Raw genomic sequence first — 18,803 nt, forward strand, 5'->3', positions numbered from 1 at the left:
GAACTTAACCTTCTTATGGTGCCAAGAAATAAGTGTTCCAAGTTTCATTAAGATATCTCAATTTTTACTCAAATTACAGCTTGCACGGACGGACAGACGGACATCCGGATTTGAACTTTTCTCGTCACCCTGATCAATTTGATATATATAACCCTATATCTAACTCGTTTAGTTTTAGGACTTACAACCAACCGTTATGTGGACAAAACTATAATACTCTCGTTGCAACTTTGTTGCGTTTCAATTCCCTTAAGTAATATTTAATAAGTTAGATATAATTGACGATGTGTCATAGCACAATTAAATACTTAAAAATTCAGTAAATTTTATATAAGGTAAGGTGGTATTTGTGAGAAAATAATTCGAATATAAAATACAGAAATAAAAAGGAATGATGACTGTATAACTATTGGAGTATTTAAATATAATTATATAAAAACTTCTATACTGTAATTATGAAACAAAAATTAAAGCAATATCAGCAACGATAATAACTAATCATCTTTAATGATTTACAAATAGTAAAATATAAACATCTTTTCTATTTAAGGGAGAAATTATTAAGTGTTAAGAATGCAATATTTTGCTCAATGAACAACTTAAAAACGTATGAGTGGCATAGCTCATATTCACTGTTGTATGGCAGAAAAATTAGCCAGTGTTCTTTATTTTACTATTCATTTCAAAACTTATATCAATATCATCTCTAGATGTGTTTCATTTAAATATACCAGCGTTTGTGATTTATACCAGTTGTATGTTCGATTGGCCTCATTGAATAGATTGACCAATCTGCGACAACATACTTATGCAATTCTTAGTCTTAGCGATTGAGTGACCGTTCTTATATAGGTTCTTCAAACGTAAAACTTCTAATATTGAGTACCACAGTGCATCAGAGGTGATATTGTTAAAGGTGTTTAATGTCGTAAATAATACAAAAATGGGTTTCGAAAAGCGATCGCGTCTCAGGAAGCAACGGATTTATAACTTAAACAGAGCACGCTCGAAAACGTGAACTAATTAAAACCAAGGCAGATCAAATTTGCGAATTGTTCATGTTTTTGAAAACCCAAAAATTACACATTTAAATGCAGGGTTTTGGCTTTTTCTTTCAACAATAAAGCACTCTATTGCCAGTTCTTATCTCCCTCACGGATAAACAAACGATAAATAGATTTTAAAATTTTTGGCGGCTCTGAAGTACGCAGTTTTTTTCATTTACTAATAGTCAATACACAAAAAGAGTGTTCAGGTTTCTGGGTATTCACGTTTTAGAGCGCTCATGCTTTCAAGCATGTGCTGTATTGTTAAAACGTGTTTTCTTAAAATCCTTTAGCAATTATAAGTTGGCATACAAAGTACTGGCCTTTCAATTGATCGAATAACATGAAGACGTAATTGGGGGCAGAAAGGTAGAAATAGGGAGGAAATGGGCGGGGTATTAAACTACAAGCAAATGAACTAAAAATATATATATAGAACAGCTAACAGGTTTGTATTTTTTTTATAACAACTATGATATTCTGACGATGTTATACTTATACTTATGAATGTGGTTACCATAGAAAGAATGAAATGAATGAATGTGATACGAAAATCGGTAAATTTTCTGCTAAATATTTCTGCTTTAAATCATTTAACCAAAGTTCAAATTCATCATAACTATACTACCAAAAACGACAGCTACAACACTGTACCATCAGAAGAGATCTCCCGAATTAAACTGTTGACCTCGAAATGGTTCCTTGTGAAATTTTCGTTCAAATATATTATTTTATAGCGCGTTGTACTAAATTGCATTTTTTCGATATTTCTGGAGAATCGTTGTATTAATAACTGTTTTATTTTTTAAGTAAAAGATATTTCTGCACATATCCATATCCATGTACTCTGTTTAGAATGCTGAAGCAGTTTCAAGATACTTATTACGCCGTCTGTATTTATTTTCCGCTGCCAAACCAAAGCAAAATCTGCTGATTGTACATGGAAGTACTTACTGTCATACGTAAGTAGAAAAATCAACGTTCGAAACTGGGGCAGACGTCAGGGTTATTGACTTGCCGCTGGCAGATGCCAAAGGATGTGGCACATATGCAACAACAACCCTATAGAGAACAAATATGGCACGTGGCATGTGGACTAACTGCATTGCTGGCAGTTAGCTAACGTAAATATTTAATTCTCAGTGCCAAAACGTGCAACTCATTTGGTCATAAAATTCCCGTCCGCTTGCCATGCCAAAAAATATCAGAGGTGGCGCTTTAAGTTATTAGATTAGAGTGGGCACGCCCACTGTGCCACACGAGTGACTAAAATCGTATTTATTTACTAATACAGTTGGTGGTTTGCTGGTGATAAATAGCTAAATACGGACACACCTTTCACTGATCCCCCTTCATTCAACACAGTGGTATCGCATGAAACAAAGCGCGACTCTCTTTGCATTGTGCTTGTCACATTACATTTGTGACAACAACAAAAACATTAAAGCATTTCACCTCATCCGTTTTTCATCAGTCGAAACAAAAGTCGTTTTGAGCGCACCCTTTGCCCCGCTTGGCACTCATTGTGCGGCACACTTTCTTGTTGCCGAATCCTTTGCTGACTGCCGTGTGTTGCAGCAGTCCCTCAGGTCATTGGTGAAGGCGGCTGTGTGACATATTCACTCATACATTCATTTGTGCAGCAATTACTATCACCACGACGGTTGCCCTTACAAAGCGCGCGTGCCATAAACACACCCCTGCTTATCCTCGATCTTGCAACACGGGGTTGCAACAGACCCACAATGCAATGCAGCAGCGAACGATTAGCGTTGAACGGACATTTCTTTTATTCCTCCGCTAACCATAAAATTTCCGAAACAAAAATATAATGTTTTCCATACGTGTGCGTGACTTGCAGCAAATTAGCGCCAATGTTGCATGCAACAACAAAACAATAGACCATAAATTAGCTAAATTTGTTTCGCATCGGCATTATTTTGGATTATTTATAATATTTTTCATGTACAATACACATCTATATATGTGTATATATGGGTGTAAAATCTCTTAAATAGTTTTACTAAATTTTAATAATAAGCCGCATTGAATATTAGGTTTTTCAAAATTGATTTCTACCAGCATTATATTCATTCGCATTGCTTTAAGAGCTCAGAGTATTTTGTTGTGCTCCCTTAAGACTTGCGTTCTAATACACAATTAATTACCCTGTCCAGATTCGCTTGCTATTTATAAGGGACTTTAAAATAGCTCCCCAAGCGTCGTTCTCCACCCTCACTTCACTCAAATCAGTCAAACCATTTAGCAGCATATACACTGCACAAAATTGTTGACTATTTCACTTTTGAGTTGCACTGAATATTCATTATACATAGAATAATCACAGTCAGAGTTGCCATCCATTGAATGAAAATAAATGTGAAATTTGATCAGTAAGGGAAAGATTTATGACTGATATCAGTGAATAGAAACAAATTGAAAGAAAATAGTGAGATATAGGCTCTAAAACCTCAAAAATTGGTTTTAGGGTTGCCAACAAAAAATTTGAAAAAATTAAGTTAAGAGTATTCCATTAATGGCCAACTTGCATTGCCATGTAAAATTTCTCTTTGTTAGAGAATGTTTTAATGGAGAAGGTTGCCAAATTCATATTTTAATATATTATAAATCTATGTATGAATGATGTCTCATTAAGTCCTCATGGAAAAGCGTCATCCAAATAAGAACTGATGTTTTTTGAGATTACTAACTGTAAAAATCTTGAATTCGCCGTAATATCATTTAAGGGGACCCCCCATTCTCGGTGTAAAAAAATCGATTTTTTTTTTCATTTAATTCGGACCTATGACTATTCAAGAATGTTAGGCGACGGTGAGAGCTTCTCAAAACTTTAAATGCGTATTTTTACGACTGGCGCATGAGGTTACTCAAAACCTATTAATCCAATTGGTTCCAAACTTTAATGCGTTATTCTATAAATATATAGGGCTATGGTATAAACTAGGATAAATCAAATCGGTGAATATCTTCTTTACTTTTCAACTTGATTTGTGGCTGAAAAAAGGCGATTTTCAAAAGTTTCAAAGGTCCGCCATTTTGTTAATTTTGGTGCGAAATTAATAATCATAGTGCCAAACATGTACTCTTTCTAATTCCGTTGGAATTTTTGGTTTCAGAAGTTCCAATGAGCGGAAATCACATGCGCCGCCGAAAAGAAGGGTTTTTGTTTAATCACAAAAAACAACAACAACAACAAAAATATGTAAAATTGTTTTCTTCTTTTTTAAGTTTTCAAATAAATGTATGCAAAGTTACAACCCAAAAAAATAATTTATGTTCATTTACCAGCCCATTGAAAATCGTCAAAATTTTAAATCGAGAGTGGGGGAGTCCCCTTAATATCATTCCTCTATGAATATTGTTCCGAAACATGATTTTCAAACACCGTGGGATTGATTAAAATACATTTTTTTAAAGCTCTTATTTTGGATCTCGATGATTCTTCGTGAGGTTCAATTCTGTTTTTTTTTTCATTTAAGGAAGATTGACGATCAAATATGAGAATCTTTTGTCTATTTCGAACATAATGCTTCGAGTGTAAGAATATGATTGTTAAAGAAAATGATTGGATGTCCATAAATGAGAGCACCAACTAACCTAACCTATCTAAGAAGCTATCGTACATAAATTGGCGAATTTATAGACCTCAGAACTACATTTGTATCCATATTTTTTACGGATATATAGGCGCAGTGTTTTCTCAAATGATTTTACTATCTTTTTTTGGACTTTAAACAAAATACCTTCAAGTCACCAATAATGAAGTGGTAATTATAGTTAGTCTGTTCTTCAACGATGACAATGGTGTGCTTCTTGATAATTTGATCCTTTATATCATCTGTCTCATAAGCTAGATCGAAAATGTTATTCACCGTTAAAATAAGAAGAAAATGTTGATTAAGTCCATATTTTTGTGTTTTGTTTGGTAACTGAATGAGTAATGGCGCTTTCAGTAAGCTCAATTTCGAGATTCGAAAGTAAATATTTCGATTTTCTAGGCTAATTTCGAAAAACGGAGTGCATACATTTTTCTACGTATGACTAAATCTCCAGAAAAAAATTGGTTTGGACCAATACCCAGGAAAAAAGTCGACTTTGCCGAATAGTGTTATAGAACATAGGATGTTTCAAGCAACTCGTTATAGGAAGCAACAAAAACCTTAAGCTTTTACTATATATAACACTTGGTATTTTAGATGTTCTATCTGATGAGCTTTTAGTATATTTAAGGGTGTACTTCTTATCTTCGTCGCTAATCTGAAATTCTGATGATTTTGAAGGTCACTGTATAAATTAGATCGGTAAATCGATGGATGTAGGAACCGTTATTCCCCAGACATTCTTTTAATGGAGATATATGAGCTATACATTTTTAACTGAATTCCAATAGACTAGAACTAATTATCAAGATCACAACGGGAGGCTTGCATCAACGAAGAAAGTAGTAAGCAAATTACTGGAAAATACTAAAATTTCAATCCTTTAAAATCCGCTCAGTGTAATAATAAAGTGCACTCCAAGGGATTTGTGTTTTAATAAAATTCAGTCAGCAAGTTAGTTGCAACAAGCCACAGACAACTTCAGGGTGAGTGCGTTGCTGACAAAACATTGAGCGAAACATGAGTGCATACACACACGGAGACACGCGTCTAAATGTCTGTCTGTAGTTAAATTTATTGCCTGCTGCTACTGTTCAGGCTTAAAGTCATGTCTGTATGTATGTGCTGTCAATGATGATAATGATGTTGATGATGAAAACGATGATGATGCTGGTGACGCTACGGAGCGCGCGCTTCAACGTTGTTTATCCATCAACTTGAAAGCTTCGATAGCCTTATAGATAGAATAAAATGGAAAAGCCACCCTTAACTTAACTGTGGAGTCAGTGAAAAGCCAGTTGTAGAGACGACAACAACAACGCAAATAAACAACATAACAACAATGTGTGCATATTTACGCTGAGCTGGTGCTTTGCCTTAAGCGCAGTTGATGAGGAAGCAGAAAGGTGCGATGGAGTCCATTTGCGAACAACTACGTTACTACGACGCAACAAGGTGCCACATAAACAACAATGTTGTAAGCAACAACAAAAATAACAACAAAACAACAACATTTTTTATTATGAGCGTCACAAAGTGTGGCACGTTCATATGTTGCCCGCCTTGTGCGCTTTTTGTGTGCGTATTTTGCGCTTACTTCGACTATGCCACATTAAAGATGCTTAGGTCAATTTATTTGCGCCGCATATGAATTGCTGTTGTTGTTGTGACTTTTTGTTGTTGTTATTGCAAGTGAAAGAAACGTAAAAATTGAAACGTAATATATAAAAGCAACAACAATAACACCAACAACAACGAGGGAAGCAACATTGTGTTGCAACAACGAGCAAACAGAGTGGCCACTTAAGCGGCTGTTGCAAAAACGATGCAAACAATGAAGAAAATGTACGTTCATGAATATTTGCGCATAAGTATGTATATTATAGCAGAAAATAAGAAAATATAAATAAAAGAAATTTGTATGTAAATGTGACAGCGCAAATCGCTACCAAAACAAGTCGGTTGTGAAAGGCGTAGGGCAAGGATATACGACGTAAACAAAATACGCGATTTGTTTGTGTATGTGTTAGCGATGCAAAAGCAAAATAACGTAGAAATTATTTGCGACGGAAGATATAGCAACACATATAAATACGAATAATGTAAGGAATTTCTTTGCGCCGTAATGTATGCTACTTCCTGCTTTGAGTTATTCACCACACTTAGTTAAGATGCATACCACCCCAGTAGGGAATCGGAATTGTTAATGTCTAACATTTGAATTATAAAATTTTGATTCTTTTCTGTTTTTTAAAAGAATTTATTGAATTCGAAGAATTTTTATATGTTTAATATTTCGACCCAAGGATTCGTACAAAATTTCGATTTAAATTTCTGTTATATAAGATAAAATGCCTTTTTCGACCAAAATATTATGAACTTCACTCTAAATTTCTGTTGAATTATTTCGGTTTTCAACTTGAATTTCGAATATTTATTTGATTTCTTACATCTTATAATTTTCGAAGTAATTGTTAGGCTCACAAACCAGATTCTTCACGAAAAAAAATTCCAAGAACCCTTATTTTATATAAATAATATCAGTCTGGTAAATCGAGCGACAAATGATTACAGAAGTTGCAAACAGAAAGCAGTATAAATGGAAATATGAACCAGCACCGATATACAGATTACTATATGGTTCTTAAAGAACTAGGATGGTTATATTTGATCTAGAACTAGAACTACAAAATAGCAATAAAATCGGGAACTACTCGGAAAAGCTGTGTTTTCTAAAGGGTTCCGAACACCATTTACAAAATATTTTAGAAATCTAATTTCATCTTATTTCAGAAATAAGTTGCGAACTAGTGAATAAACAGAAGATTTTCAGAAGTCTAATTTTATCTTATTTCAGAAATAAGTTGCGAACTAGTGAATAAACAGAGAAAAATGTTAAAAAACGTGTTTGAAAATACAGAAAACACTCTGAATGTATTCGGTAGATCTCAATCTTAAATATACTTTACAAATTTTATACGTAGGGAGCCTAAATAAGCATTCAGGAAAATATTAGTAATAAACTTGAGGCAGAACAAGGATTTTTTATTACTTTCAGTTATTGAAATTATTTAAAAAAAATAATTTTGTTTTTAGAGTATTATTGTGAATCAATTAAGAATTCTAAGAATTTTGTCATTATCATTAAAGAAAAAGTCAAACAACACTTTCTTCGTTGAAGAAACTTAAATCGCTAGCCGACAAGTTTCAATATACTAATATCAAAAATATATTTCTATATTGCTATTAGAATAAAATACTGGTACAATAAATCATTTTGACATTCCTACAGGGTATGCAGTCTCCGTTTGGTATGTTGAAGAGCGAATTCGCCGCAAATTTCATATAATGCTCTCAAGAGAAAATCTCTACATGCATACTCCTATACTTTGCAAAGTATTTTTCTCTAGATGACTTTGTAAATGTATCCGTATATCAGAATATATATGATATATGCATCAGAAAAGCAGCTAGTTAAGCATAATCATGTGCAGCATATTAAATTCCGCTTTATGACCACAATTCTCAGGAGCCTATGCACATTTGATTACTATGATGCGACTAGTTTCCTTTTCCGCATAGCAAGCGGCTGTAAAGTTTCTTCTTAAGTCTTGTGAAACTTTAATTTATGTGCATTTTTATATACAAAGATATTATGTTTTTGTATTGGAAGGGAACAAGAAGTTTGACATTATGGTAGGGTCTTTAAAATTAATATTTCTGTATACTTCTAGTTTCTAGAAGTCTTTAAGCACAGTTGATAAGTATAGAACAATATTATTTCATTATATGGAATAATGAAAATGTGAGATATTTTAGGAATAAACTTTATTCAGTAAAGAAATAACAGAATCCCGATTACTTCAAGAACCAAGTCATATTTCCTGTATATCATCTGTACGACTTTTTTTTATTTAGTTCTCCGTAAAATCTTCTTGTGTCTGCGACCCTAATCCATAGTAGTTACTAGAAGATAGGTCAATCAACTAGCAGAAAAACTGTCTAGTTGCCTAAAATACACTTCTTCGGGAAATCTCTTCCAAAATCTGTTTTTAATGATATTTTCAGTAAGTGCAAGAAATTCGAGGGCAAATATTGCGATTTTGGAAGCAATTTTCATAAAAAGGAAAACATATTTTTTATTGATAGCCCAATCTCACGTAAAAAATTGGATGATCTAATATACAGAAAAAGTTGAATTATATCTTCAAAGACCTTATTGTTGTCTTTATATTATATTAAGTTTCAAAAGACAAAAAGAAGACGAAAATAGTTTTCCATGACATAGTAGATATCGGTAGTTACGAGAAAATCTGAGTTTTCTGTTTTCCAAATTGATACCCGTAACACGGGAAATAAACAAAAATATAAAAAGTTAGTAAACTATACTATTTTAAACATTGCTTTAGGTCTCTCAAATACTGTTTGAAGTAATTCCTTAAGTAAAGGGAGTGAGGCGTTCATAAACACCATATACAATTAAAAGTTTAAAAACGTTGCCTACATTTGGGAGCAAAGTCAAAAATCGTGAAAAACAACTAACTCAATACATTTCTAATCAGAATGCAATCCATTCAATATTAACCCATTGCAAATTTGTAAGTAAGTCCTGTAAGACTCACTGCAACATAATACACAACAAAATACCGAGAACAACAAAATACAAAGGCAACATAAGAAGCATAGATTATTTGGAATACACACACAGCACGCAAGGAATAATGTCCTACTTTCCAGTGCAACATAAAATCAACAATAACAAAAGCAATGCAATAAAATGTAGGTATTCGCAATAAAGAAAACAAGAACAAAACAAAAACGAAACAAAAGTACGAAGACAATACAACAATAAACAAAACAAAAACAAAGCGAATTTCCCCTCAACGAAAGCACAACGAGAAGTAACAAGGACAACAATATGTCAGAGAAATGAGTTGGGAATGTGTAGCCAGCGGAGACAAGCATTTTCCGAGCGTGAAAAGTAAATTTTTAGAGTATTTTATTTAGAGTGTGAAAAGCGTAGAGCAAGGAAAATGTGTAAACTGTGAGTCCATTATCACAATGCCATCCACACTTTTCCGACTCGAATCCAATGCTAGCAACGAACTGCGCCGAAGCGTGTCAGAGCAGCAATATCCTGACTGGCTGGACCAGTCAATGGCCACTCACGCATACACACCCACCAAACGACATACACGTGCAGTGATAGCACGAATGCTGCTGCTGCTCGGACGCGCGTAGTAAGAGCGTTGAACGCTGTCACTGATTGTGGCATTTATTGCTCAGTCATTTGCTGTGGCATATAATTGATGCTGCGCTTGATGGGAGAGTACATACATACTGAGTTTGACTATATTTGTATCCTGACTCCATTTCTATGCTGTATGCAGAGCATTTTAACGAAGCCATCAACATCTTGCTGGCAGGCAGCCGAGTTGGCATCCATTGGCTATGCTCGCAATCAGTTGTAGTTGGATAGGATATCGTCGCAGACGAATGTGATTGCCATTTACGGATTGTGAAAGTATGTGTTGTGGAAAAAAATAAATTGAGCAAATTTTCCTATATGAAAAATGCAAAATATAATTTTTTGTGGATTTGCTGTGTGAAAAATGTGATTTTCATGAGAAATTTTTAATGAAATTACTTTTTTGAAGAATAATTTGCTGAATTTGTGTTAATATAATAGAAAATTATGAAGTTTTAATAGCATAAAGTGATGGCAAAGATTTTTTGCGCAATTTGCAGAGCGTTTAGATACATTTTTTGTAAAATACACAGTGAAAAATTAATGAATTTTGAAAGAAAAGTTAAAAAATATATGTATTTTAAAAATTTGTTTAAAAATTGTACTTGAAGAAAATGTGACATTTTTCATTATTTATGAAACGGACAGTTTAAAAACGAATTTTAAAAATTATAACGAAAATTTTGAAAAAAATTAAAACTTTTGAAAAAGCTCGTTTTTGGATATAAAGTGTCAAAAAATTAACTTTTTTCATCATTTGTGAAACAAAAAATTTTAAAAACTATTTCGAAACATTATTTCAAAACTTTTTGAAAATTCTGAAAATAGCCAAAAAGCTTTTTTTTTTTTTGGAAAAAAAGTGCCAAAAATGATTGAGACAGAATTTTGTGCGAGAAAACTGCGCTTCAAATGTCCTAACTTAATTTTTTAGCATTAATTCTGAGTGAAAATTTTCAGAAAAATATTTAAAATATTAATTTTTTTTTTATAAAAAGCTTTATTTAGTGAAAGCTTTAGCTGAAAATATGAAAGCTTTCATAATAGAAACTTTAAAATTTGAACTTTTTTATACCAAAATCATCATTTCATTAAAAAAAATTAAATTCAAATTGCTAATTACTCGCGAATGAATATACACTTGAGACCTGCTGCCCTGATATATACACAAATAGATGCCATTCACACATCAGTGCTTACACAGGGACAAATACAAATACACAGCAGCTATAAAGCTATGAATACATAACTGGATGTGCTCTCATGTTAAACATTAACTCTATAGAAGATGGTAAAATCTTTTGAGACGAGCGCTCCCCAAACGCCAGTCGACACAAAGGAGGTAGAAGGAGATAAAAAAAAAATAAAAGTAAAATAGAAAGAAAAAGCAAAAACAAACACAAGAAAAAGATAGCTGCTTCTGAGTCTAAGTAGTCTTAGTAAAACTGCTGCCTCAATGGCAAATGGCATCAGCAATGCTTTACCGGTCGATTAAAGTATTTTAATCAGCTTTTTAAGCTGCTTTCGGTTGCATATTTTTAGGCGATTACCATAGCTGTGAGCTTTAGGCGTTGTAACTGTTGTACACTTTTTGAGTGGCTCAATTTCATTTTTATTACAGCAAAGTTACAGCGAAGGCACGGCATAACGAGGTTGCCATTACACCATAGCACCAGCATAATTTGAGAGTTCAGAGCGCCTAGAAGCGAGCTAAAAGAAAACGAGTCAAAGCGAGCAAGCTCACAAGCACCTACCGAAAGCAAACGACAGTTAACACGATATTGTTTACAGAGAGTATTTGTCAAACTTCGCTTTGAGTCGTGTGTGAACGAAGTTGCCTAGCAGAGTACGCGCTACAGCCGAAGTATACACGAATACATACATACATTTCTATCTATATTTCCGAGTGAAATAGGTGCCTTCAGCCAAGCATCTTGCCAACTGTTCAGATCAGTTGGTCTCAGTTTGGAGGGGTGTTGCATGCGCCAGAGTTACCAAATGTGCGCATTATCTCATTAGTAACAACAACAACAACAAGAACAGTATACGTGTATAATAGTGGCGTGCTAGCAAAGAAAAAAATATTATTATATTTGCTTTTGCTTCAGGGAGGTCAGTAGGTCGGCCCGGGTTGTCTGCCGTGTACATGCATACAATATATACAGTTATACATATATACACACACTTTGTTGTTGCCAGCTTGTGTCCCACGCTGCTTTCATCTATTGCTTGCTGCTTCCTTAGCCTTAAGAGCTGTGCAGGTTAACATTTAACTGTTGTTGTTGCAATGGCACACTTGTTGTTGTAGTTTTTATTGTCAAACTTATTTGCACACACATGCATATGTGTAAATGATTTGCTTTCTAATTCCGAGTACTTTGCGTGCACTCGCATCAACAACAACCAGAAGCTGCCTTGCCTTGGGTGCGAGGGTGGGACAACAACAACACCCCTCAGGCCTTTTTCTCACAATTGTTGTTTTTGTACTACTTTGTTTTCCTCTGTGGCTCTAGTAACTTCATTATACACGCCTTTCTCACCCCTCACCCACTTTTTCACCAACAAATTCACTTGGTCCCTCCCGCCACAACCCTCTCGTTCCAACGACCGCTTTACGCGTAGCACTCGCGAATGCGCGTAAACTCAATAGCTACTATAATTCGTTTAATTCAACTTTATTCAGCCGCGCGCTATTGTTTGCGCACGCTCCACCACCCGCTCACCATCCGCCACCCACCACTCGCTCGCAATTCGCATCTACATGCTTCTTTGGTTTCATTCTATTCTTTCTTTCGGTGCTTTGTTTGAGATTTTAGCATTAATTGAAATCTCAAGTTTTTATAGTTTTGTTTACGTTAGCTCTTAGCCAGCTGTCAGCTTCTTTCTGTCAGTGGGTGACACATTGTTGTTGTTGTTGTCGTTGCTGTTTGCCACAATTTTTATGACTTTAGTTGTCTGTCATGTGAATCCCATCTCTGTAAGCATTGTGCTAATGAGGGTCTTATGTGCTCAGTTGTGCTGCGGCTGTGGGCTGCTTGAATGGTTGCACATAAGTCAGACAATTAACAATAATTTTATTGTTGTAGGTTTTTATGTCTTGCCAAAAATGGTTGTAGAGATAATTGTAGACAATTCGACAACTCTTTTCAGTGGTAATATATAGAATAAAAGTATAAAAGGTAAAAAGCTTGAAAGATTTCCATTCTTTAAGAGTAACTCGTTCTATATTTAACTAGGCGAATTATTCGGAATAGCCACGATTTTGGAAAAAAATGTTCCTCTGAGGCTCATCTTTGTGCCGAACACTAGTTGTATACACTTTAGTTTTCAAATAAGTCCATAAAAAGAACTCAAAGCAAGTCAGCTCTGGAGATCTGGAGATTTCAAAGCTCCAAACAGTAATATTTTTAGTCATTCAATGGTGTTTCATGAATCTCAAATGAAATTTTCTATTACTTAAACGTGGTCCCCGTGTCTCATCAAAAATTGCTCATTCCATGATTCGGAATAGCCATGATTTTGGAAACAATGTTCCCCTGAAGCTCATATTTGGTTCGAAGACTACTTGTATATACTTCAGTTTTCAAATAAGTCCGTAAACAGAACTCAAGGCGTGTCAGATCTGCAGATCTGGATAACAAATTTCAAGAGCTTCTACGAACAAAGGTCCAAACCGTGAATATTTAGTCATTCAATGGTGTTTCATGAATCTCAAATGAAAATTTATGTTTTTTAAATATGGTATTTCTCTTCAAGATTAGCTGCCTATTTCAATATCAATTTTTATCTAAAGCTATCACTTTATACTAATAAATAAACGAATTGCTAATTGCTTTGTTTTCCATATATTTAAAATATCAGAGATGCAGAACGCTCTAGGAGACTCCAAGGAGTCACAAACTATAAAACTAATGTTGACTCAAAGCTATATTATGTGAAAATATCTTTCAAAGAATCTTTACAATAGAAATCTACATGAAAAACTGCAAAATATTTAAAATATTTTATTAAAAAGGCTTTGATTTAATAAAAGTAATATTGCTTCTTAGAGGTGTGAAAAAATCAGTCTTTGAAATCCATCAAAATCTCGATTTTGTTTTCTTGGTATTTGCATGAATACAAGTCTTGTCTGAGTCTTTTAATTTCAGATTTTGAGAGATTGTTTCAGATAAGAATCGAGTCACCAAAAAGTTTGTTCGTAGTAACTTAAACATCCTCTTTTATCGGCATAGTCTACTTTAATGTATTGTCAATGTCATAGAAGTTTAAACCGATAATAAAACCCTACCAAATCATAGCAAAATTATTATTATTATCACTCAAATTTTGGAACAAAAAGTCTGATGGACCCATTGGTCTAAGTCTACAGAAAAGTTTCTTATTCACATATCTATTTGTATATGTGTATACTTCATTTCTTTTCTTGTCCTAGTATATCAGCAGCAGAAAATACAATCCTCTCATTATTATTGTCAAAAAGTTAACAAATAAATTGCCAACCACACCCTACAAGTATTCTCTTCATTTGTATGTTTTCAAGTATTTATGGTATACTCGCCGAACATAAATATGTTGGGTGTAAGAGTAATAAGAGTATACTAGAGTATACATAATTGGTACATACAAAACGGAAAATTTATGTATGTATTTACTTTCTTGAATGAAGTTTAGGAGTGCTTTTGAGTATATATTTACTAAAAAGAGCAATAAATAAACTGAAATATTTCTACATATTTTAGTTAAGCTTGGACATTAAATTAAAAATAATTGAGCTTTTCTTCTAAATAAACGCTTCAATTATTACCTATATGATATCAGAATATATAGTAAAAAGTTCTAAAAATTAAAACGTTGGCTAAAAGTATTGAACTTTACCACCGTTATTTATATTGCAAAGTTTTCACTTATCCTTTCAATGATCAACTATTCAATAGTTCCAATGGCACTTGTATATTCTCAGTGTGAATCAATTACAAATAATATATTCAATGCCGATAACAGCGAACACTGGGTCTAATCATTGAATCGATTCGATACGATAAAGATTTTCGATCATTGATTCCGTCGATAAACTGCTTTACCACAAAATGGGAACGTAAAACTGTTTTATCGACCTTTATCGACAAATTTGACAAAGCGTATGTGCTTAAAATAAATATTTTTGCTTTGTTCAAAAAAAATTAAAACTGAGCTTTAACTATTGTGAAATTTCTTCCTAAACATATTTAATACGACTGAGGCTCATTGAGAAAATTATATCGCTATTTCGAGGGGGCAACTTTATATCGCTTTTGAACATCTTTAACTTATTTTTGTCAGTCTATTTTTGTCTCCAACGGATAGATTTCGACGAAAATTTTCAATTTTGAGGATTCAATGATTTCGTAATTAGCGACATCTATTAGCCGCGGAATGTATTTTTTCGAGTCGGTAAATGAGTTCAATGTGATCGTAAATTTTATTTTTGATATGGTTTCAATGATTCCGACATAAAATTTTTAGGCTCATTGTCTGGTGTTTCATGGTTCAGTATTACTGTCACATAATTCTATTGTTAAACGGTATATATTTCTAGATTCGAATTTTTTGAAATTTTTTCCATTTCTTCACTAACTGATCTGAGAGCAAAAAGTTTCAGTTTGAGAATGTTTTAAGTAAAATAAATTTTTAACATTGCTAATAAATATTTTCGAATCTTCTTTTGCACTCCTTGCTAGTCAATACAAGCCTCACGGTTTACAATTATGCAAACGTTATAGAGCTCTTCAGTTCCTTCAGAGAATTGTATTTTATAACCTCAATCGACTCGCGACTTCTTATCGGCGTAGATATTTGATGAAAAGAGCAGCAAGCAACTACTTCGCCACCCCTTTCGATGGATATTTTTAAATGCCTAATCTATTTAAATACCTGCCCAAGTTTAATACCTAAACCAATATCAACTGAAGCATAAATGGTAATGATCTGCATGATTGAACTTAAATTCTGGCAATCTCATAACCTTCCCTGAATGCTTTATAACACTTAAATAATTGCGAAATCGATGAAGTAGACTACTCATACTAACTTTTGGAACATTTTCCTTTATTTAATAATAATAATTCGTAGTCAAAATAGGATTGTAGATTTACTTTTGACTACCGTAAACTAATAGCTGTCAAAGACCATCTCACTGTCTAAAAAACCTCTACTAATTTCTAAGTAGTTCAAATTTAATAAAACTTGTTACTTCTTTATTACAATAGAACTCTTCTCTCTTTGACTTGACTCTAGTCTCTCACATCACGTTCACGGACTAAATGATGATGTGATGTGATCAACGAATCTCTGAACAATATGACATTTTTTCGAACACCGATGGTCTCACGACAGGAAATTAAAACCCTTCCAGTTATTTATGATACGAAAAATGCTCCCAAAAAGTCATAATTTTTTTGTGGCGACTTCTATTCTTCTATTTACTATGAACCCCTATATGTTGGAGGACATTAAGCAGTTATTTCCTTTATTCAACAATATTAAAAAAAAAATCCTTTTTAAATTTTCTACTGAAAGTAAAGAAATCTCATCTAAAATAAATTTCCAACACCATCTCCATCATTAGCTACATTCACCATAATTATATATAAATTTCACTCAACCAAGGTACTTAAAATTTATTTAGCGATTTAACCCATTTGCTATGCAAATGAAATTTCGTACACAATTTGAATAGAAATGATAGAAAGCATTGTATACACAGGATAAATAGTAAGGAACAGGAAAAAAAACGCAATAATAACAACAATATTATGCGCAAAAGCAACAACAAGACAGCGGTGGAGCACACAAGGAGCCATTGTATACACGAATATTAAACACAGAGATGTGAGTATATATATGAGTATGGCTTAGTTCTGGGACTGAGGAGCAACACCCCAGAGTATACCAACATGAAAATATGCAAATAACATAAAAGTCTGGCACAGTTTCGCACCATACAAAGGACGCTTCTGCTCTAGCAATAAGCAACAACAAAAACAAACACAAAGCATTTGAACGTGTGAAAACAGTTTAGTAAAGCAAAGTAATAAAGAATACACATAAGAATATGATTTTCAAGCCGCGAATTGTAAAAGCGTTTGTTGGGATAGTACACAAAGGCTTCAATAGAGTATCAGGTGTGTAGTCAGGATAGTAGACTGTACAAGTGAGGGGAAGAACTTGGAGGGGAAAACCGAGCGTTGTAGGAGATGAAAGCTTTTGGACTACTAAAGAGTTATCCCATGAGAGCAGTCTTGCTACCCTATTTCTCCTACACATAGCTAGAGAGCTATGAGAGTTCGCACTCTTTATATCAAATTACAATCCACAGTCCACAAACACGATCTCAAAGCCGAGTGGCACATACGCATTTGAAACGCAGTTTCCGCACATTCTCCTACAGCATTTCTCGAATACTACTGTGTAGAGAATCTGAGTTTTAACTTCTATCATTTCCGCTCGCAGTTTTAATGTGACAGTGACAACGAAAATCGCTAGCGTCCAATTGTGGAAACAATAAGAAAAATATTCAAAACTAAACTCAAGCAAAAATATTGCTAATATTTAGTAAAAATATTATTAAAAAAAAATAATAAAAAAAATCTTGTGTAAAATTATAATAAAAATTTCAACAAAACTACAGAAAATGTAACTCAGTGTCAAATTGGTGTGCTCAAATCAACCGTTAAGTGTTTTCAAATATCGTTAAAGAAATCTAAACAAGCAATATAAAAGCAAAAACAACAACACCAATTAAATAAAGTGATTTGCAACTACCGTACATTACTGTAAGTGAGTGTTAGTGTAAGAGTGTTGTGAGTAGTGCAATTTGTACGAAATGGGTGGCGGCGAAGTTAAAGTCGCTACTGTGGATGTGGAGAGCGGTGATAATATGGCCACACTTCCGGTGTCACGCTCGCACACAACCGGTAGCAATGATAGCGCCGAGAAGAATAATGCAGCCAACAAGGAAATGGAATTAAAGAACGTCATGCCGCAACCGTTGCAAAGGTTAATATTACAATTTTAGAATTTCTGTTGAAAAGAGAGGATTTAGTTTAAATTCTGGTTTGTAAGTTGTAAAATATTAAAAGAAATTTGTCAAACAATTTTCAAAATTTGATTCTGTGAAATCGTTGAATCTATAAGGGATTTGGAATTCAAAATTTACTAGGAAAAGTAAAAAGCAGTAAACTACAAGGTCGGTATAGAAGATGAAATGTACTTCCATGTTATAGATAACAGATTGCTAAACATTTTTGCGTAGCTTGGGTATAAAATATGGTTATATTCGAGAATATAAGGTTATATAGTAACCTGAAAGATATTGAAATTGTTTTATATGTTATGTTTTATTTTTTGAACTTTTCGAAATAACAACAATAGTATAAAGTCCTAAAAATATTCAAAAATAAATAAATGTTTCGTTAGGAAATTATTTAATAAAATCAGATATATGTATATTGTGAGTTTACTTTAGTGCTTAAAAACATTTTATATTTTCGATGGCCTAAAATGTCCCATTTTCAAAAGGTCTAGATTACTTCCCAAAAATATCACCAATTCAATAACATTCTCATAAACTATTTCTGAAAACTCTCATATTATTTACGCAGATCGCAGAGTGTCTAAGGACAAAAAAATGTTTAACTAAAAATATTTTTTTCCGCCATGATCTTATATATTATATTTATATTGAAGAACATTCTGGAAAATCCAGTTTAAATTTATATTAATTAAACTAAGGGGCTATACCAGTGTAATTTTTGAAAATTAGTTTATTTTACGTAAATTTTTATAAAATAAAGTACTTGATCGCATATTTTGATGTTTTTTGGACATAATAAGGTATATTTTCAGCTATATTTT

General features: G+C 33.3%; 1 protein-coding gene across 10 annotated transcripts in view; it reads left to right on the forward strand.

Annotated features, from left to right (window-relative positions):
* Positions 1-18,803, forward strand: part of Otop2_1 (proton channel OtopLc) — a 121,945-nt gene that overhangs the window by 69,884 nt on the left and 33,258 nt on the right. For 2 of the 10 annotated variants that reach the window (XM_054230444.1, XM_054230445.1), the window contains exons 1-2: positions 10,033-10,190; positions 17,400-17,945. The exons of 7 other annotated variants lie outside the window; for them this stretch is intronic. In XM_054230444.1, coding sequence (XP_054086419.1) covers positions 17,773-17,945 — 173 coding nt within the window. In that variant the 5' untranslated portion in view covers positions 10,033-10,190; positions 17,400-17,772. Of the gene's footprint in view, positions 1-10,032; positions 10,191-17,399; positions 17,946-18,803 lie in introns of those variants that run through there. One more of the 10 variants, XM_054230447.1, reaches the window with a different exon arrangement.

The sequence above is a fragment of the Zeugodacus cucurbitae genome, chromosome 5 (genome assembly GCF_028554725.1).
Source record: "Zeugodacus cucurbitae isolate PBARC_wt_2022May chromosome 5, idZeuCucr1.2, whole genome shotgun sequence".
NCBI lineage: Eukaryota > Metazoa > Arthropoda > Insecta > Diptera > Tephritidae > Zeugodacus > Zeugodacus cucurbitae.